The sequence below is a fragment of the Arvicola amphibius genome, chromosome 9, assembly GCF_903992535.2.
Source record: "Arvicola amphibius chromosome 9, mArvAmp1.2, whole genome shotgun sequence".
Taxonomy (NCBI): Eukaryota; Metazoa; Chordata; class Mammalia; order Rodentia; family Cricetidae; genus Arvicola; species Arvicola amphibius.
The window spans coordinates 37,843,046-37,864,657 of record NC_052055.2 but is presented as its reverse complement, the minus strand read 5'-3'; the positions used below and the strand labels follow the sequence as shown (position 1 = coordinate 37,864,657).

The following is a 21,612-nucleotide window of genomic DNA, read 5'->3' as shown; positions in this document are numbered from 1 at the left end:
ACCTTTGGAAGAGCAGGCAATGCTCTTAACCACTGAGCCATCTCTCCAGCCCTTGTTTTGTTTTTTTAAATGTCCATTTATAATGGGAAATATTAGACTTGGGGATGTTAAATAAATTACCCAAGATCACACAGTAATAAAGGGACAGAGTTCATTCCTTTGCTGCAAACCTAGAGTTTTAGCATTCTGTCTTCTAACTCCTTGGAAGCTGGGCTTGGTGTGTTTTCTGGGTCCCTTTTCGTTATATTTTTCTTTTTAATGCGTCTACTTCTGAATGAAGTAGTATTTCCCATCAAGGCTGTTTTATTGTGCCCATTCGTTTTTCATGGCAATGGAAAAACTTCACACACATACCTCATCCCACCAAGTTTAATCAGTCCATCCGCTCTGCACAAAGGTAGAACAGACGTCCACCATGTGTGGGCGCTGTGACACATTCTCACTCCAGAACAGCGGGCTAGTGAGCCCGGAGTCTCTGCGGGGAGCCCGGATTCTCCCGCTCCGACGTGTATCCCAGGGCACGTAGATGACTTGACCCCGTGTGCATTCATTCCTCCATAGAATTCTGGATGAACTTCAACAACCAGCAGCGTGCACGAGCTTTGTCTTGGTTCGCACTGGCACCCTTGAGAGCCAGCTGATTGGGGACAGCAAGATCGACCGCTCATCTTTAGCATCGGTCTCTCTTATCTGCAGGGGACAAAACAGGAAACGAGTTTGGATCACGAGCTCTAATGCCAGCTCGACCACCTGCATCTGATCTGTCTGATCCTGAGCCATCAATGACCCATCTGACTTTGTGTTCCCCGTCGGTCCCAGGCTGGTTCTTCATCTGGAGCGGCTGGGAAATCAAAGATGAAGAATGTCAAAATCCAAGCCCACAACTAGAAACCCAAAGCTTGACTGTTCCCTCCCGTCGTGAATCGAGGGAAGAGAACCCAGGAGTTCCCACCCAGAATCCACGCCTCCTTCACACCCGGAGAGTCAAACCCTTGGTTTGGCTTCAGTAACCGCTGCAAACTCTGGCACAGCCAGGGTGGGGGTCTGTTGGATAGAGAAGCCTGGGGCTACCCTACAGGCGTCTGTCCTGCCCCTCAAAGCGCTCGGCACCCGCCTCCCTCTGCCGTCAGTTACTTTCTGTTTCTCTTTGCGATCCTCCCTCGGGCCGCTGTACCGAGAAACAGGTCTCTGCCATGCCCGAGGGCAGAGGATAGGAGGGAAGGTGGGCAGGAGCCTTCTGGGCTCGATCGCCCAGAGCCCTCCCATTCCGGGAGCTGAAGCAGGAAGAGGGTGGGGCCTTCACTCACATGGCCCAGGAGGTCACTCGCACTTCTGGGGTCTCCCAAAGCCAGGGCCTGTACACAGGAAATGCAACTCCAGCGCTTGGGGCCCAGAGCTGGGATGGGACCAACCTGCCTGGGATGCCGCTGTCGCAGACCCTATTCACCGATCAGGTACGACTGGCCCCGCTACTCCAAATTTCCACTGCAGTTTCTTCCTGGTGGCCCCCATTGTGCTATGTGCTGGGCCTCTTCCCCAGGTCCCCAGCCCTGCGCCCCCCCCCAATCTCTCTCCATGATTCTCTGTAGCTCCCATTCCCCTCCGAGGGTCCTTGATCTAAGCCACTTCAGTTGCCTCATAGCTGCTTCTACATTGGTCCCTCTGCACTCCCTCTCCACACCGTCCATATTTCTTCCTAAAACTGGGGCTGCTCAGCCGGGCGGTGGTGGCGCACGCCTTTAATCCCAGCACTCGGGAGGCAGAGGCAGGCGGATCTCTGTGAGTTCGAGGCCAGCCTGGTCTACAAGTGCTAGGTCCAGGACAGGCTCTAAAAAAGCTGCAGAGAAACCCTGTCTTGAAAAACCAAAAAAAGAAAGAAAAAAAAACTGGGGCTGCTCGCCTGTAGGTCTTCCTGCTGATCCTGGGCTAGCCTGGGCATCAGAATTTAAAGAAAAATCCATGGAAGCAGACCTTGGACTATCATGTTTGGAGCACTTTTGATGGATGTTCTAACCCAACCTCGGGGGACGCTGGGAGAAGAGGGGACCACTCTCTGAGACTATGGGAATCACCTTTTCAGAAGTAGCCCTCCCCCGCGTCCCCCGGGGAAGAAAGAGTGAGAAATCCCCCAACACCCCCACTGCCTGGATGGTCACTGTGACCGCTCTCAACCACACCATTCAGATAACATTTGAGGAAAAAATTGGGCGGGAGATGACTGTAGACATGGCTCAGCAGTTAAGAACGTTGCCAGTTCTACAGAGGACCCAAGTCCAATTCCCAACAAACATGTATGGCTCACAACCATGATCTCCAACTTCAGGGGATCCAAGGCCCTCTCTGGACCTCCAGGCAACTCAGCATCACACATCAACACACAACACATACACGCACGTACACATATCCAATGTCAAGCGCCATGCGCGTATTTTAAAGCCATATAGATATATGAAAGTTATGCTCCCGCCCTGCCTCCTCCCACAGTGTCACTGGTTTCTATCCCCTCTCCTGGCGCTTTTGATCTCGATTCAAGAATTCTTTGAACAGCTCATGTGTAAGAAGGAGACGGCCCAGTGTATTGCCAAGAAAGTGGAGTGGGAGTGAGCGGTCAGCAGCCAGAGACCACTGGCCCTCTGGCACCCCAAGCAACCGTGTGTGCGTGTGTGTGTGTGTGTGTGTGTGTGTGTGTGTGATAGGGGGTGCAGGCTTTTAAGGCTAGTACTTTTATTTGCTGAATCATCTATCTCCCTGGGCCATACTGTTTTTTTTTTCTTTTTTCTTTTTCTCGTGTCTTTAGAACGTCACCTTTCCCTGAACAGCTTTATTCTGTCTAGTGATGGGTAGACCTGTCTAGAGTGACTCCCAGGAGGGGCCTCAGCAAGGCATAGCACAGAAAAGCATGTCTTTAAATCTTCAAGGGAAAGCCCCTTGCCAGCCAGTGTGCTCTACAGGCTTAGATCTCCTGAAGTCAGGTATAGGCACTTATCTGGGTTTTGTTGTTTTTGTTTTTGCTTTTGTTTTGCTTTTCAAGACAGGGTTTCTCTGTAGCTTTGGAGCCTGTCCTGGAACCAGCTCTTGTAGACCAGGCTGGCCTCGATCCGCCTGTAATCTCTGGCAGGCACCTATCTGTTAATAGCCTTGGCCCTTGTGTGGCCTTGTAATCAGGCCTGGAAGTCACCTCTCCTCCCAGTGACAGAGATAAGACCCTCATTCTTCTGACCATTCTTCATTGAAGTCTGGGTCTTCTGGCCCTTTTATTCTACAGGCTGCTGACTCCCCTGTCCTAATGACAACATGGATCAGCTGGCCTAACCCGACCTAGCTCTGTCCCTCCCAGCTCTATGATAGGGGAGTTCTGTCTCCTCGGTTTTGTTTGTTTGTTACTGTGTTGTGGGAATTCGTGGTGGTGGCAGTTTGACTGCTTTTGTTTGTTTGTTCAGACAGGATTTTGCTATGAAGCCCTGGCTAGCCTGCCACTCACTATATAGATCAAGCAGGACTCAATCTTGGAATAACCCCCCTGTTCCTGATCCCCAAAGGCTATAGTAATAGGTTTGGGTTTTCTCTGTCTATTAAATGGGAACATCTCCCTCGGGGTCATGGAAGGATTTGAGGAGTTCAGCAGACCCAATGCTGAGAGTAGACTATCTATGTGAAGTTAGGAGTTTCTCCAACCGTGGATCTGTGTGTGTAAGGGGTTGTATATGTGTGCTCGCATCTGGGAGCCAGAGGCTGTTGTCACCTGTTTTCCTCAGTTGCTTTCTGCCTTTTTTTATGAGCTAGGGTCTTTCACTGAAACAAGCTGCAGATTCCGGCTGGTTGGCCAATGAGATCTTGTCTTGGTACCCCAACTCTTGGATTAGATATGTACACCCCTATGCTTGACTTTTACATTTGCTCTGAGAGTCAGGACTTGTGTGCCAACGCTTTTCTGACTGAGTTGTTGCTCCGGTACCATTTCCTTGATTCTAAGAACCTCCCTACCCTGCAGAGGTGTCAAGTCAGGAGGGAGCTGGGGTGAAATGCTAAAAGTTATTACTCATAGATGGAAGAGTTTGGGGCCTTCTGTGGTCTCAGCTAGGGGTTCCACTGGAGGGACCAGCACTGGGACATGGGTAGGAGGGTACCACTCTGGCTGCAACGTTTTTCTCTTCTCTCCCCATCTTCCTGCTTGGAAAGACTATAGAGCTTGTCAAAGGTTAAGAGCAGGCGGTGTCTCAGAACTCCAGGGGCCTTGTTCTGCTTGGAGTCACTCCAGGGCACACTCTGAAATTTCTGTTTTCTCTCTTGTGCCTGCAGAAACCCGATAGAGACGTTGTATCAAAAAACATACTACTTCCACTTTAAGAACCTACGCTATGCCTACGACCGAAAGAATACCTTCTTGTGCTATGAAGTGAATAGGATGGAGCGTGGTGTGCCTGTCCCCCTTTGCCAAGGGGTCTTTAGAAAAGAGGTACATGGAGTCCTGGGTTTGATCCTTGGCAGCACAGAAAAACCAGCATAGTGGCTCACACCTGTGACCCTAGCATTCAGGAAGTGAAGGCAGGAAGACCAGACGCTCAAGCGTATCCTTGGTTATGAAGAGTTTGAGTCCAGCCTGGGTTATGTGAGATCTTGTCTAAACAAACAAATCAATAAATAGTAAATAAATAAACGCCAAGAGGCTGCAGAGGGGTGCCACAAAAGCCTGTGAAAGCCAGGCGGACAGAGAAGGCAGCTAAAATCCTAACCAATGGGAAGGCAGAGCCAAGGATGCTCCAGAGCAAGCTCTGGGTACAGTGGGAGACCTGCCTCAATGTGGAGAGGAAACAAGAAAAAGATCCGGTGTTAATTTATAGCCACTTCATGTGCACATTCTGGCACACGTATGTTCCAATACACAGGAAAACACACACACACACACACACAAACCTAAATAGATTGTCCAGACTCTTCTTAGAAGAGGCAGGAACTCAGCCCAGTGAGAATATGGTCGGGCACGGCAGTGCACACCTTTAATCCCAACACTCCACAGGCCTCAGAGGCAGCTGGATCTCTGAGTTCAAGGCCAGCCTGGTCTACAGAGCTAGTTCCAGGACAGCCATGGCTACACAGAGAAACCCTGTCTCGAAAAACCAATAAATAAATACATAGATAATTTTAGAGGGAACAAAATAACATGTGTGTTGTGCAGATGCTGTAAATGTTAACTCATATGGATGAGCCGCATTTCAAGACTTGGGAGCTACCCTTGCCTGGTTAAGGGAACATCTTAGCCCATGCCCTCCTGAGCAGATACGGCAGATGATATCTAGTTGCCCCCAATGGACATGGCTACCAGCGAGGCTCAGAGTGCTACCGAGAGAAGCCTGGGAGATGCAGAATGGATGTGAGGTTGATAGTTAAACCAAGATTGGTGAGGGATGCGAAATTAAGGAGGGAGGATGGGGAAGGAGCCGAGACGCAGAACCAGTCAAGTGACAGGATTATTTGCCCGCGCGCAACTTGCTCCTCCCCTCTCATCATGGATTCCCCTTTCTTTCCCAGAATGGCGGCCTCCATGCTGAAGAATGCTTCCTGTACTGGTTCCACACCCACGTACTGGAAGTGTTGCCTCCCGATGAAAAGTACAATATCACCTGGTATGCCTCCTGGAGCCCCTGCGATGACTGTGCTGAGCAGGTGGCCAGGTTCCTGGACACTCACCGCAACCTGAGCCTGGCCATCTTCAGCTCCCGCATCTACTATTTTTGGCTTCCGAACTACCAGGACAAGCTTCGCCGGCTGCATCAGGCAGGAGCCCAGATGGCGGCCATGGACTTTCCAGGTGAGGGGCGGGCATCAAGGCTGCGGGAGCGCCTGGGGGCGTGCCCTACGGTGAAGGGGGAGCAGTATGAGAGTCGGCCTGGAGGGACTGTGGAAAGTCCTGCTGGCCCCTGACTGCTTTCTCTCCTCTTCTATCTCAGAATTTGAAAAGTGTTGGGACAAATTTGTGGACAATGATGGCAAGTCATTCAGGCCTTGGAAGAAACTTAAAATACATTTTTGGTTCTATGAATCAAAGCTTTGTGATATTCTCAGGTGAGGGGCTTTCTCATGCCTGGCCTTCTCTCTTCTTCTTCCTCCTCCCAAACCTCCTCTTTCTCTGGGGCATCTTTACCCACAAGGCCCTTCCCACTCCTTAACCTGGTGTCTGCCATCATGACATCGTGATTGAATCCAGTTGCTAAACGGAAGTGAATTGGTGTGAGTATAAGCATGGAGATTGGAAGGCAGAGAAATTCCAACAAGGCAGCCGTGAGTTAATGAAGAGACGGCTCAGCAGTTAAGAACATTGGCTACTCTTCCAGAGGACCCAGGTTCAATTCCCAGCACCCACATGGCAGCGCCAACTGTAAGTCCGGTTCCAGGGGAATCCTGCACCCTCACACAGACATGCATGCAGGCAAAGCACCAAAGCACATAAGAAAATACATTTAAAAAAAAAAAAGGCAGCCACTGAGCAGTCGTGGCCCATGTTTTTAATCCCAGCATTTGGGAGGCAGAAGCAGGCAGATCTCTGTGACTTACTTAAAGGCCAGCCTGATCTACAGAGTGAATTCTGGAACAGCCAGAGCTATTCAGAGAAACCCTATTTCAAAAAACAAACAAACAAAAAATTTTTTTTTTAAAAAGCAGCTTTGAGTGCTCAGAGGAAGGAAGAGGCTGCCAGAGCCCCAGCTGCCATGAAGTCACCTACCAGATGCTAAGCCAGCCTGTGCTCTCTACAGGTCCAAGAGGCTGACAGGCAGCTTTTCTGAGGCTCTCACTGCCTTATAGATGGTCCCTTCTTGTTGAGTCACTGTGCTGTGTGGTCCTTCTTTCCTAGTATCCCTCTGTCCAAATTCCCTCTTCCCATAAGGCCTGGATAAGGACTTGCCTAAATGGTTGCACTTGGAATCAGGCTTAGGACCTTGAACTTGGGTTCCTTGAGTTCCTTTTGTTGTTGTTGTTTGTTTGTTTTTCAAGACAGGGTTTCTCAATAGCTATAGAGAACTCAGGCTGTTCTCGAACTCACAAAGATCCACCTACCTCTGCCTCCGGAGTGCTGAGATTAGTGTGCTGGGATTAGTGTGCACCACTACTACCCCGCCCTGGGCGGTAGGAGGCTTCTTTGTGTCCTTGCTCTGATTGTCAGCGTGCTGGAGAATCCCTGACCAAGCCCCAACACCCTCTTCATCTAGACCTTGCTATACCCTGGATCCCCTCCCATGGAGTTCTGGGTGGGGTGCTGGTGAGCCTCAGTGCCTGGGGCCTGAACTAAGAGGAATGGTGGAATATATACTTCCATAGGAGGCTGGGGAGAGGACGGTGGAGGAACAAGATGGGTAGACGCAGGCTGATAGGATTGCTTGGTCGGTCCAGGTGCTTGGTATGCGAGCCTTGGGACATGAATTTGATCCCTGGAACCCACATAAGGGAGGAAGGAGGGAAATAATGCTATTGTTGCCCTCTGACCTCCAGACTTAGTCCATGCGCACACACTCAAAATAATATAAAATAATACAATTAAATAGTTTTTTTTTAAGAGTAGAAGCCAGGCGGTGGTGGTGCATGTCTTTAATCCCAGTCCTCGGGAGGCAGAGGCAGGAGGATCTCTGTGAGTTCAAGAGGGGCAGCCAGGGAATGCACATCTGGCACCAGGCAGGATGGGAAGTGAGACCAGGAGGCAGGTGTTTCAGGGAAGCTCAGGCAGCATGCTGACGGGTTGGCCAGGGTCCACAGGCCCTTAGTAGGCCATTTCATAACACCACAAGAAGCAGGAGCTCTGCTTGACCCAGATGACTCCAGGCATACAGACTCAGAGGCAGGGATGCCATGAGCTCACTGTGTGATGGCCAGAGTCCCATCTTCCTCTGGGCTGTTGGTATGGCATTTGAAGGCAGCATCCAAGGGTCCTCTGGTGGGGTCAGCATGTCTGCCTTCCAAATCTTCCTCAAGGGGAGAGGTACATCATAGGCCCTAATGTGGCCCCAAGCTCCAGTGTCTCAGTCATCAACATTGTCCCTCTTGAGCAAGACTGCTTCTTGTGTCGGGAGATGCTTAGGCCTGTCCTTGCAACCTGCCCCCAAATGTCTGAGAGCTGCCTGAGCCTGGCACGGCTCCCTTGGCAGCAATCTCCTCTCTGTCTGTGGCTCATAGAGTTGGTGTTTTCTGTCCCTCACAGTGCCTCTTAAGTCTGGAGACGTGAGAATATTCTCGAGGGAGAAGCCAGGGTTCCACTCCTTGATGTGGGACGTGCCTCAGCACTCTGACTTGGATAAGCTGCCAGTATACAGATGTGATCTCTTCCTAAAAGGACCCGGCTCATCCCGGAATATTCCTCTGACACTGGGACAGATTGCGGGGAGGGAAGAGGTGTCTCTAAACTCTTGCTTGAGCCTCTGTTAACATCAGGAGCGGAGCCAGGGCAGGGTGGAGGCTGAGAGTGGGGAGGAGGTACAGAGGTCACTGAAGACCCGCTGGGGACTCTGGGTCTTGTGAGAGCCAGGCCCTAAGGGACAGCTTTTACAGAATGTTCTTTGTGTTCTCTAATCTGAGGAGCCTTGGTTGAGACTTGCCAAAGCAGACTGGCAGCTTCAGGAATGTGAACTTGAAGTCCCTGTCCTTGTAGCTTAGACCTGGCAGGCCCTGGGTGGGAGCCACCTCTTCCCCAACCCCTACTTCTGCTGCTTCCTGAAAACAATGAGGGCCACAGAAGCAGCAGCTGGAGGAGGAGGGAGCACAGCCAAGCATGGCCACTCTCCAGCCATGTTCTTCATTTGCGGTGTGACCTCTAGAGACTCAGTTTCTCTTTGCGCTTGAGACCTCTTCTGAGATGTCAGAGCCACAACCTCCCCACCCCCCTTCCTGTATTGCTGAGATAGCAGGTAGGGCAGAGGTGTTACCTTCTCTGAGGCTGGAGAGGAAATCCTGTGCCTTGAACCACACCAAGTGCCAGTTAGGAGTGGGTGAAGAAGGCGCCATCTGCCCTTCCCCCTTTGTGGTCCAGCTCTGCACCCACCTCCCTTTCTGGCATTTACTTCCTCTTTCCTTTTGGATCCCTGTTCAGACTGCATGGGGAGACCTGTCTCCATCCTAGGCTCTGCTTTGCCAAGTCAGAGAACAACAGGAAGGAGAGTGAGCCCTAGCCAACCTAACTGCTCTGGGCCCTCCTGTTCCGGGGTGGGGCCTGTAGATCATGATCAGGGTCTCATAGACAGAACCTACTTGGTAGGAAGTGGAGCCCCAGACCCAAGGACCCAGACAAGGACTAGGATCAACCTGCCCAGGATACCCCACAGGATGCCCCAAGACAGGTATGTGAGAGGCTTGAAAACAGAATATTGATGGGCAGAGCCCAAGGAGATTAAAAACAAGAGAGCCACCCCACCTAGAGACCCTGGTAGGGGTGCGTGAGTCACAAGCAGGTGTTTTAGAAACCCAGTCACAAACCAGGGACTTTCCCAGGGCCACAGATGGCCTCCAAAGAGCGGAACAGTACCAGCTGTTTCGTCTCCCTCCCTCCCTCCCACTCCGGGTCCTGCCTCTTCAGAAGCCCCCACTCTTTCCCCAGTTCTGTGCTTTTAGCTTTGTTTCCAATGTATTTATATATATTTATAATTTTAAAATCAATGCACAAAATAATAGATTTAATTGTGGGGGTTTTCACAAATATATATTGTAGTTGGCTCTCTCACACACACACCCCAGTGAGTTCTTGTTCCCTCTCCACTGGACCCTTCCTCACCACAGTCTCCCTTTTACTTCACACACACGCACACATGGTCTCCAATAAACACACACTTTCCCCCTTCGTGGCTGAGGAGAACCCCATCATGTAACCAGGCTCCCTTTTCTTCACCCATTCCTCTGCTGATGGACACACCCAGGCTGGCCCCGTATTTTGGCTTTTGTGGGTATCGGAATAAACACAGATGTGCAGTTGCCTCTGCCGTGTGACTTGGAGTCTTTCCCATGTATACTGAGGAGTGGTGTGTGGGGGTTGTGTGATAGTGAATGCTTGTCTGTCTGCAGAACCTCTGTGTGACTGCACTAGCGTGTGCCTAGCTACAGTGCGGGGGGCTTCTTCCCTATGCCCATTCCTCACCAACATTTGTGGTCGCTTATTTATTTTTTTAATGTTTTTGTTTACTTTTATTAAACAGGGTCTCTCATTCCAAAGCCCTGGGTAGCCTAAAGCTTGCTATGTAGACCATAGCTTGCTGTGATCCTCCTGCCTCTGCTGCTCAAGTGCATGAGGTATTGCTGCGTGAGGTAGAGACTCAATATAGCTTATGTGGTGTGAGGTATGTGTATATGTTCATGTGTGTGTGTGTGTGTGCATGTTGGGAATGGCAGAGGAATGCTGGGTATTTTCACCGAGTGCCACACGGGCTGGATGGCCGGCTCCAGTGATACCCTGTACAAAGCGTGCCAGTGTTGGGATTAGAGGCCCAAACCTCTATAGCTGGCTTTTTACATGGGTGCTTGGGATCCAAACCAGGTCCTCCTGCCTGCATGGCCAGTGTCACACCACCGCAGTCACGCACGCCCAGTGTCTCAGCACCTCAGCACCGCAGTCACGCACGCCCAGTGTCACACCACCGCAGTCACGCACGCCCAGTGTCACACCACCGCAGTCACGCACGCCCAGTGTCACACCACCGCAGTCACGCACGCCCAGTGTCACACCACCGCAGTCACGCACGCCCAGGTCTCAGCACCGCAGTCAGCACGCCCAAGTGTCACACCACCGCAGTCACGGCACGCCCAGTGTCACACCACCGCAGTCACGCACGCCCAGTGTCTCAGCACCGCAGTCACGCACGCCCAGTGTCACCACCCACCGGATGTCACGCACGCCAGTGTCTCAGCACCGCAGTCACGCACGCCCAGTGTCTCAGCACCGCAGTCACGCATGCCCAGTGTCTCAGCACCGCAGTCACGCACGCCAGTGTCACACCACCGGATGTCACGCACGCCCAGTGTCTCAGCACCGCAGTCACGCACGCCCAGTGTCTCAGCACCGCAGTCACGCAGCCCAGTGTCTCAGCACCGCAGTCATCCAGTCTCAGTGCATTTCCTCCCGGCCAAAGATGCTGAACATTTTTTCACCATGTGTCGATCTCATGTACTTCTGTTTTGTTTTGTTTTCAAGCTAGGGTTTCTCTGTGTAACTCTGGATGCCCTGGAACTCACTCTGTAGACCAGACTGGCCTTGAACTCACAGAGATCCCCTTGCCTTTGCCTCCCGAGTGCTGCAATTAAAGGCGTATGCCACCGCCGCCCGGCTTTCTTTGTACTTCTTGTGATAACTGTCTGATTCATTTCTCATTTACTGATTGGATAGTGGGTTTTGGTGGGTTTTTTGTTTGTTTGTTTGTTTGTTATGCTCTTTATCTTCAATGTATGAATTCTCTGTTAGATGTATGGCCAGCAAGGATTCTCTCCCATTCTATAAAAGAGCCTCAACCCTTTTTGTGTTTAGTTTGTGTATGGGTAAGGGGGTGCATGTGTGGCAAGGAGCGCATGTGCGGCTCAGAGGACAACTTGGGAGAGTTAGTTCCCTCCCACATGGGTGTGTGTGGCCTTTCCCTCTAAGGCACATGTACACATACACACACACACACACACACACACACACACATCAGGCGCAGATGCCTCAAGTACATTGGGAAAACCCCCAGCTCCTCAAGGGCTCCAAGTCAAGAGAAATAAAAGAACAGTTCAAGGCAAAATTTCCCGGTCCCCACATAGTCACCAGATGCTAAATTGCTACATGCGGACGGTGTGCGTGCACAGAATCACATAAATAAAGAGGAAATAGAATTGTTTTCAAAGGACCCGCCTAACACTAGGTGAGATGGCACAGATCTTGGTTGGTTGGTTGGCTTGGTTTGTTTTTTCTGAGACAGTCTCTCCATGTAGCTCTGGCTGTTCTGGAACTCACTCTGGAACCAGGCTAGCCTTAAACTCAGAGATCAACCTGCCCCCCTCCAACTCCCAGTCCGTGGCACAGGCCTTTAATCCTAGCACCAATAGGGTGGATCTCTATGAGCTCAAGGCTAACCTGCACTACAGGGTGAGTTTTAGGTCTACCAGAGCTACACAGTAAGACCTTGCATTTAAAAACAAAAGATCTAGCTGGGCGGTGGTAATCTCCGTGAGTTTGAGGCCAGAGCGAGTTCCAGGACAGACTCTAAAGTAACACAGAGAAACCTTGTCTCAAACAAACAAAACAAAACAAAACAAAACAAACAAACAAAAAGATCTGTCTGGTGGGCACAGGTATGGATGGGCATATGTAGGTTTGGGGTCATTTTGAGGAGAAAGCACTTTGGATGTTGTAAGACCCCATCAGAGAGCACCCATCCTCCCCTGGGTTCCGGCTGCCCTTTTGGCCCCTTTATCCTTGGTTTAGGTTCATAAGCTTCAGCTGTGGAATGCACTGAAGGATAGCTTCGCCTGGCTGTTTATGTGCTGCTAATCCTCAAATGTTCCCGTGTGTTGCTAGTTGGATCGCCGCCTGGACGTTATCTGTGTGCTCTAGCGTGCCTGTGCCCACGCCCACACCCACACTTGGGGAAGCGAGGGACTTGATTTCACATGGGTCTGAGGGCCATAGAATGTTACCTTCCAGCAAGATCTGGCCGAGATAAGCCAAGCTTGGGCACTGCCAAGAGCGCTCAGGGGTTAAGAGTGCCAACTGCTCTTGCAGAGGCGCTCACACCAGGTCTCTCATAATTGCCTGTAAGCCCAGTTTCAGGACTGTGACACTCTTCTGACCTCTGTGGGCACCTGCACACATGTGCACCCCCACCCCACCCCCACATAATTAAAGATGAAAACTAAAATCTTTTTGTTGTTGTTTTTGTTTTTCTGAGGCAGGATTTCATGGTGTAGTCCTGGCTGTCCTGGAACTCGCTCTGTAGACCAGGCTGGCCTCGAACTCACAGAGATCCGCCTGCCTCTGCCTCCCAAGTGCTGGGGATTAAAGGCATGTGCCGCCACTGTCCAGCTTAAAATCCTTTTTAAACAAAAGAAAGGTTTCATTGATCTTGCACAATGAACTTAACCTTAGGCCAGGCAGGGGGCAAAGCGGAGGGGCAAAAACCCGTTATCCGTTAATCTGTATTTGCAGTTTTGCACACACGAGGCATGTGGTCCCCCTGAGAACTTGGGGTTACTTTCTCCTGGAGAACCAGGCAGGTGGGGATGGAGGTGACAGATTGATGCTGCAGACATCAAAAGCAGAGGCAGATACGTCATTAGATCATCAGGCAAGGCAGTAGGAAGTGTGGGGCTGCTTCTCTGCGGGGAGGTTCTATGTTGGCAGTCAGGCAGTGACGTCATGTAGCCACGTCAACTCAAGTTTGGACTTATGGACAGCAAGAGCCAGACCTTGAGTCAAAAAATGTCTCAGGCCAGGCAGTGGTAGCACATACCTTTAATTCCAGCAGAGGTAAGCAGATCTCTGAGTTTGAGGTCAGCCTGGTCTGTAGGACAAGTTTCAGGATAGCCAAGGCTACATAGAGAAACGCTGTCTCAAAACAAAACTATGTCTCAGGCTGGCAATATATCTGAGTGGGTAAATGTGCTGCCAACCTGATGAGCCACACGCTAGGAGGGGACCAGTTCCTGCAAGCTAACCTCCGACCGCTACACGTGCTATGACATTTATTCATGCACAGTGGCACACACGCACACAGCCAGAATTAATAAATAAATAAATACATGTAAAGCATTTTCTGGAATGGTTCGGCATGACCGTCGTTCCTAACTGGCATCCACGGGCAGTGTGGGGCAGTGGACAGGGTGAGAGGGGGAACTCCCCAGTGCACCTGCACCTCCCCCCCTCCTTGGCCAGGGTTGGCTTGAGTTGGCTGAGCCCAGAGCTCACATTTTCACACCTTGCCTTGTTTCTTGTCTAGAAGCCCAGAGAGTCTGCTGAGAGAAGACACATTCTACTTACAATTTAACAACAGGCACCGGGTCCAGCCAGTCCAGCACCGCTACTACCGAAGGAAGACCTATCTGTGCTACCAGCTGGAGCAGTGCAGTGACCAAAAACCATTCAAAGGCTGCCTGCAAAACAAGGTGCCACATGGGTTCTCAGAGCCAGATGTAGAGGCAGCCAGGGGCTTCCCCTCTCCAATACATCATGCACATTTTGAGGGTCCTAGCTTTCACTTCCCTCTCTTTTTGTTTTGCACACACTGGGGCTCAGTCTTTCTTGCGAGGCTGTAACCTTGCATACCTCACGCTTCTGCCCTTCAAGGTGCCCTCACTCAGTGTTTGAGCACCCTCCCAGCTTAGCCTTTTTACTGCATTGAAGAAACACACAGAGACCTCTCCGCGGCTGTCTCCTAGCCTGAGTCCTGATTAAAACATCTTTGAAAAGCTCTTGTCCTGCATAGTGGCCCACACCATTAATTCCAGCGCTTGGGAGGCAGAGATGGATCTCTGTGAGTTGAAGGCCAGCCCCGCTCTATCTATATAGTGTGAGTTTCAAGATAGTCAGGGCTTTACAGAGAGACCTTGTCTTAAAAAAAAAAATCGAAAGAAAAGAAAACCTCTCCAGTCAGTATCCTGAAGTGAGGTCACAGCACTGGGGACCATAACTTGAAAACACCAACTGTTTGCTGACCCCTTCTCTCTGGGCACCTCTGAGACCCGTGTCAAGTTTAGAAAAGGCTGTGGTGCTCTGGGAGTGTGGAGTTAGTGGGGGAGTGCTCTCCTCGCACTAGGCAAGATATTAGGATATTCACAAGAAAGAGCCCCTGGTCTCCAAGCTTGCCCCCAGCCACATGATGTCCGGATTCTTTCTGCCTTCCAACTCTTCCTTCTCTCTGCCTGGACTCCTCTCAGAAAGGTAAACACGCAGAAATCCTCTTCATTGATGAGATGCGTTCCTTGAAGCTGAGTCAAGAGCGTATCACCTGCTACCTCACATGGAGCCCCTGCCCGAACTGTGCCCAGGAACTGGTTGCATTCAAAAGGGATCACCCGGGCCTGGTCCTGCGTATCTATGCCTCCCGTCTCTACTTCCACTGGAGGAGGAAGTACCAGGAGGGGTTGTGTTCTCTGTGGCGATCAGGGATCCAGGTGGACGTCATGGACCTCCCACGTAAGAAGGGACCACAGCCATCAGTGGGCAAAGGTTTCCCAGTTCCAAGAGGACTAGTCATACCCAGGAGGATGGGGGAGACGCTGGGCAGGAGGGAAGGGTGCTGGCTCTGCTGAGGCCAAAGATTTGCCTCCACCCAGAAGGGCGGATTCTATGGGGAGGGGAAGGTGGGAGGACGATGGAGGAAGGTCTCTGGAAGCCTAGGGCCTCACTGGCTACCCTCTTTTCCATGTCAGAATTTACTGACTGCTGGATAAACTTTGTAAACCCCCAAGGGCCGTTCAGGCCATGGAAGGAACTGGAGAAAAACAGCAGGTGCATACAGAGACGGCTCGGGAGGATCAAGGAGGTGAGATCCAAGATCCGCCTTGCTACAGACTCCGCCCTCTTACTTCAGGCCCCTCCTACTGTAGACGCCACCTCCCGTTTCAGGCTCCACCCCCTTCCGCAGTACTCGCCTTCCTACCACCCTGATTGCTGCAGGTTTTCTTTCCCTTAGCTGGGCTTTGGAGCCCCTGCTGTCCACACCCCCATCCCCCACACCCTCCTCTCTAGACATCTTTTGTTCTCTCCCACCAGGGACCCCAGTCCTTGCCTTCTCTACCTCCCTCGGGCGCTCTCCTCACCTCTTTGTCCCTGTTCTTTCCTTGAACATCCCTATGGCATCTCTGGTCCCTTTCTCATGTCCATTCGCACAACCTAATTTCTCTCTCAACAGTCCTGGGGTCTGCAAGACTTGATGAATGACCTTGGAAATCTACAACTTGGACCCCCACTGTCCTGAATGGCAAGAAGTGATTCGAGACAGTAGTCTCTAGTGTATCTTTTGGCTTCCATCCCAACACCAGATCCAGAAGACTTTGTTCTCTTCCTGTTTTTTGGTTTTTGGTTTTGTTTTGTTGTTTTGTTTTGAGACATGGTCTCACTGTGTAGTTTGCTACTCTGGACTTGCTACTAAACCAGGCCTGTCTGAAACTCGTGGAGATCCACCTGCCTCTGCCTCCTGAGTACTAGGATTAAGGTGTGCTCCACCATTCTGGGGATTGTGACACCATCCCAGACCTTTCTTTCCTTTCTTGTATTATCATTTTATCTTTAGTTTTCATTGATAGGTACTTAATTTTGTAATTGAAAATTTTAAATTGTGCTGGGCATGGTGGCTCACACCCTTAATCCCAGTAATTGGGAAGCAAAGGCAGGAGGATCTCTGAAAGTTGGAGGGCAGCCTGATCTACATAGGAAGCTCCAGAACAGCCAGGAACTTCTACACAGAGAAACCCTGTCTCAAAAAAGATAAATAAATAAATAAATAAATAAATAAATAAATAAATAAGAAAAAGAAAGAAAAAATTAAATTGGCCATGATGGGTCATATCTGTAATCAACACTTGAGAGGCTGAGGCTGGAGGTTTGCCACAAGCTTGAGGTCGGCCTGGGATACACAGTGAAATCCTGTCCTAAAAAAATTTTTAAAAAATAAAAAAAAAAATCAAGAGAAGAAACAGTTGAGTTTTTCTTTGTTTGTCTGTCTGTTTTGAGACACAGTTTAAGGGTCTGGAGAGATGGCTCAGAGGTTAAGAGCACTGGCTGTTCTTCCAAAGGTCCTGAGTTCAATTCCCAGCAACCACATGGTGGTTCACAACCATCTATAATGGGATCTGGTGCCCTCTTCTGGCCTGAACACTTACATGCAGGCGGAACACTGTATACTTCATAAATAAATTTAAAGAGAGAGAGAGAGACAGTTTAAGCCCCCTGGGTGCTGGGATTAAAGGTGTGTGGCACCACTACCCGGCTAGAATAAACAGTTTTAAAATCCAAATTCCTGAGTGTTAGGTATTTGTCTTAAGCCGAACCTCTCCGCCACACCAACAAATAATTCCAATCAAACCAAATCAGACCAAATAAAAGATGCCCATGTTTTAATGCAATACTCCCAGGTGGCCCTGGGAAAAACATGGAGAGGGAAAGAGAGAGAAAGGGAGACCAGGCAAAACCGGAGACCATGTGTTCATTATCTGGGGGGTAGTTTAAATATCCCAACCTTCCCTGGGGAGGGGTCACCCTTTGGCAGGCTTTCTCGGATGTGGAGTTTGGACTGAAGCAACTCCCAGGGAGCGGGCTTATGCCAGAGGCTGGGGCAAAGTCCCCTAGCCAAACACTGAGTTCCTCTCTAAGAAGGTGGCCACTCACCAATCAGAGTGGGATTGACAAGAACAAGAACAGGGAGCTGGAGAGATGGCTCACAGGCACACAAGCTTGCTGCTCTTGAAGATCAGAGTTCAAGACCCCAGCACCCATCTCCAGCCTCTAACCCAGCGCTGATTCCAGCTCCAAGGTATCTGATGCCTTTTCCTGGACTCTGTGGGCACCCCACAGCCATATGTGTGTATACACATAGACTAAAGACATATGTACATATATGTATATATACATAAAACAAAAAGTCTGTGGGCAAATTCCCTATAGAGTGTGGAATATTTAGATTGTTTTGTGTTTTCAATGAGCTCTATCCCTCCCAAATCTCTATTATATGCCTACATAAACAGGTTAAGGCAGACTTGGGACTGTCCCCCAGCAATCCTATGTACTGCAGAGGTTAAATATCCTGAAGGAGCTCAGTCAAGTTCAAGGCCAGCCTGGATAACTTAGGAAGACGTGTCTACAGCCAGGAAACAGAAGTGAATGCTGGCATTTCCCTGGCTTTCTATTTCCTTCTTACTCTGTCCAGGGCCCCAACCCCTGGGAAGGTGTCACCCACATCAAGGTGAGTCCTCTCAAACTTTTCTGGGGATCTGGGAGATGGTCAGCGGGTAAGGTGCTTGCTGTGCCCCAAGGGGACCTGAGTTTGGATCCTAGGTGTGACATTACTTGCCGAGAACCCCAGTGCTGTTGGGATTGGGGAGCTTAGGGATAGGAATATTCCCCAGAGCTCGCTGGCCAGTCAAGTTAGCTAAAATGGTGAGCCCTGGACCCTGCCTGGGTTTGGTGAAAGATTCTTTCTCATTAATTAGTTGCCAGGCATCACGGTCCATGTCTGCAGTCCCAGCTTCCTACCTACAGAGGTAGGCGGATCTCTGGAGTTCCAGGTCGGCCTTGTCTACACTGGGAGTCCTGGCCAGCCTGTCTCAAAAACAAACAAACTAACTAAATAACTAAAAAAATTGAAATACAATAAAGGAAGTTAACTGACATTGACCTCTGGCCTCTACATGGACATGTGTCCCCCCCAGACACACACACAACACACGCACACAAACCTCACAAGGAAAATGACATCGACCTCTTTGGAAACACTGTTAAAGGCATATCCGAAGGTGTTATCTATGTGATTCCAAATCCAGTCAGGCTGACAGTGATAATCATCTTTTAAAGGTGTTCTTGCCAATTTAACAGCTAAACATGTCACTAGAACATTCCATCTTGATCCTCAAAGACTTATAACCAGTTCATTTCAGAATGCATTTAGCTCATTTGTAAGGTACCCCAAATCTTTTTTTTCCTTGTTATTTTATCTTATGTGTCTGGGTGTTTTGCCTGCATGTGTGGCTGTGCAACATATGTCCCATGCACACAGAGGCTAAAGGAAGGATTTAGATCCCCTGGGGTTGAATTTGCAGATGGGTGAGAGCGATTCTGTAGGTGCTGGGAATCGAACCTGGGTCCTCTGGAGGAGCAGTCATTGGTCCTAACTGCTGAGACACCTTCCTGTTCTGGTACCTAAAATCTTAACAGTTCCTAGATAGTTAAAATTCTCAAAGTCTCTTCAGGATGAAGGAAAGGAAAAGTAAGGAGGAAATAAGTTACAATAATGAGCACAGCACGAGAAGAAACAAGAACCAGCTGTATCACACTAAACGTAAAGAACATAAATCATTTCATAGTATTTACAAGAAACATCCTTCATTTGTTTGTTTGTTTGTTTGAGACAGGGTTTCCATGTGTAGCCCTGGCTGTCCTAGAATTTACTCTGTAGACCAGGTTGGCCTCGATCTCACAGAGATCCACCTGCCTCTGCCTCCTGAGAGCTGGGATTAAAGGCCCTGGCCTGGCTTGCTTTCTTCTTCTTTTTAAGCAACAGAGGATGAAAGTAAGGGGACAAACAGATATCAGGAGTTCTGTTGCTGTGACAAAACACTGACTAAAAGTAACTATGAAAGGAATAGTATGTTTTGGCTTGTGGTTCTAGAAGGAGGGCCTTCGTAATGATGGGAACGCACAGCAGCCAACAGAGAAGCATGAAGTTGAGAGCTCACAGTCCCACCCATACCCAGGAAGTCTAGTGCACAAGCTGAACACGAGGAGGCTATAAACACTTAAACCCAATGCCCAGTGACAAACTTCCTTCTCCACCTCTTAGCCTGGTGGTGATCCCAGCACTCAGGAAGCTGAGACAGGCAGAGCTCTGTGAGTTTGAGGCCAGCCCGGTCTACAGAGCGCGTTCCAGGACAGCAAGAGCTACACAGAGAGACCCTATCTTAAAAAAACAAAAAAACAAAAAATTCTATCTCTTAAAGGTTCTAAAACCTCCCAAATTGGGCACCAAGAGCTCAAATATCTGAGCCTGTGGGAGACATTCCTCATTGAAACGTAACAAGCAAATAAAGATGGAGGCTGTAGGGACAGTAGGGCTGGCGGCCCACACCTTTAGTCTTTAGCACTCAGGAGGCAGACACAGGTGGATCTCTGTGAGTTCAAGCTCAGCTTGGTCTACTTAATGAGTTCCAGGCCAGCCATGGCTACATAATGAGACCCTGCATAAAAACAACAAACAAACAAAACAAAAAACCAGCCTCTCCTGGAGCTGGAGTTAAAGGCAGTTGTGAGTTTCCCAGAGTGGGTGCTGGGAATGAAATCCAAATCCTCTGCAAGAACAGTAAATGCTCTTTTTTTATTTTAATTAGTGTTCTTTTAATTGTTTTTAATTGAGCTATATATTTATCCCACCCCCTTCCCTTCTACTCTCCCCCTGGCCCCCACACTCCCAATTTACTCAGGAGATCCTCTCCTTTGCTCCTTCTGAAGTGGATCCATGTTTGTCTCTCTTAGGGTCCTCTTTGCGGTCTAGGTTCTCTGATGTTGTGGGCTGTAGGCTTGCTATCCTTTGCTTTGTATCTAATATCTATTTATGGGTGAGTTCATACTATATTGTCTTTCTGGGTCTAGGTTACCTCACTCAGTATGGCTTTTTCTAGTTCTGTCCATTTGTTTGCAAATTTCAAGGTGTCATTGTTTTTTACCGCTGAGTAGTACTCCATTGTGTAAATGTACCACATTTTCCTCAGCTATTCTTCGGTTGAGGGGCATCTAGGTTGTTTCCAGGTTCTGGTTATTAGGAATAATACTGCTATGAATATAGCTGAGCAAGTGTCCTTGTGGTATGATTGAGCATCCTTAGAGTATATGCCCAAAAGTGGTATCAGCAAATGCTCTTAATTGCTGAGTCATCTCTCCAGTCCCCATCCCCAGGGACAAGTTTTGTGGGGTTGGTTCTTCCCTTCTGCTCTCAGCCCCTGGGCCCCGGGACTGAACTCAGGTTGTCAGGCTTTCCATGTGCAATGCTTTTGTCTGCTGACATCTCATCAAATCCGGAGTAGCAATACGAACAAGGTCGGGGAGTTAAGGCATTCGACAGGTTTAAAAGACACCTAATGTCATGATGTAAAGGAACAATTAAACAATAAAATATATTATATATATATATTTTTTTTTCTTTTTTCTTTTTTTGGTTTTTCGAGACAGGGTTTCTCTGCAGCTTTTTTAGAGCCTGTCCTGGAACTAGCTCTTGTAGACCAGGTTGACCTCGAACTCACAGAGATCCACCTGCCTCTGCCTCCCGAGTGCTGGGATTAAAGGCGTGCGCCACCACCGCCCGGCTTATATATATTTTTTTGTTTGTTTGTTTGTTTTGTTTTTCGAGATAGGGTTCCTCTATGGTTTTAGAGCCTGTCCTGGAACTTGCTCTGTAGACCAGGCTAGCCTCGAACTCACAGAGATCCACCTGTCTCTGCCTTCCAAGTGCTGGGATTATAGGTGTGTGCCACCACTGCCAGGCCTCTATGGTTTAGCTCTGCATTCTGATCTTCAGGTAAGCTTTATTTATTAAAACGCAAGCAAAATATCATCACATCCCAGTACTTGGGAGGCAGAGACAGGTGGATCTTAGTGAGTTCAAGGTCAGCCTGTCTACAGAAAGAGTTCCAGGACAGCCAGGATCATGCCACGGAGAAACTTTTCTCAAAAAACCAATAAAAGAAGGAAGGGAGAAAGGAGGGAGGGAGGGAGGGAGGGAGGGAGGGAGGGAGGGAGGGAGGAAGGAAGGAAAGAAGGAAGGAAAGAAGGAAGGAAGATTAGTAGCCAGTAGGGGTAGAGGGATGTGTGCTGCTTTTGTAAAGGATCCAAGGTCATTTCCTAGCATCCACATCTGGTAGCTCACAACCATCTCTGCCTCCTGCTCCGGGGGACCTGACTCCTCTGGCTTC

The 21,612-nt window shown here is 49.5% G+C and overlaps 1 protein-coding gene across 1 annotated transcript; it reads left to right on the top strand.

The window, feature by feature from the left end:
- The first annotated feature begins 1,164 nt into the window (after window positions 1-1,164).
- Window positions 1,165-16,381, top strand: LOC119824003 (DNA dC->dU-editing enzyme APOBEC-3-like). The gene is made up of 8 exons (XM_038344149.2): window positions 1,165-1,454; window positions 4,300-4,456; window positions 5,530-5,809; window positions 5,949-6,063; window positions 13,935-14,100; window positions 14,872-15,130; window positions 15,367-15,479; window positions 15,849-16,381. Exons 1-8 carry the CDS (start codon window positions 1,369-1,371, stop codon window positions 15,912-15,914), a joined length of 1,242 nt encoding a protein of 413 aa, XP_038200077.1. The 5' UTR covers window positions 1,165-1,368; the 3' UTR covers window positions 15,915-16,381.
- Window positions 16,382-21,612: the final 5,231 nt, after the last annotated feature.

Excerpts from the sequence above, each read along its gene's own strand:
- LOC119824003 (XM_038344149.2), top strand. The coding sequence starts at position 1,369 with ATGCAACTCCAGCGCTTGGGGCCCAGAGCTGGGATGGGACCAACCTGC. Across the intron at positions 15,131-15,366 it reads GGACGTCATGGACCTCCCAC|AATTTACTGACTGCTGGATA; the intron begins GTAAGAAGGGAC and ends TTTCCATGTCAG. Across the intron at positions 15,480-15,848 it reads GGCTCGGGAGGATCAAGGAG|TCCTGGGGTCTGCAAGACTT; the intron begins GTGAGATCCAAG and ends CTCTCTCAACAG.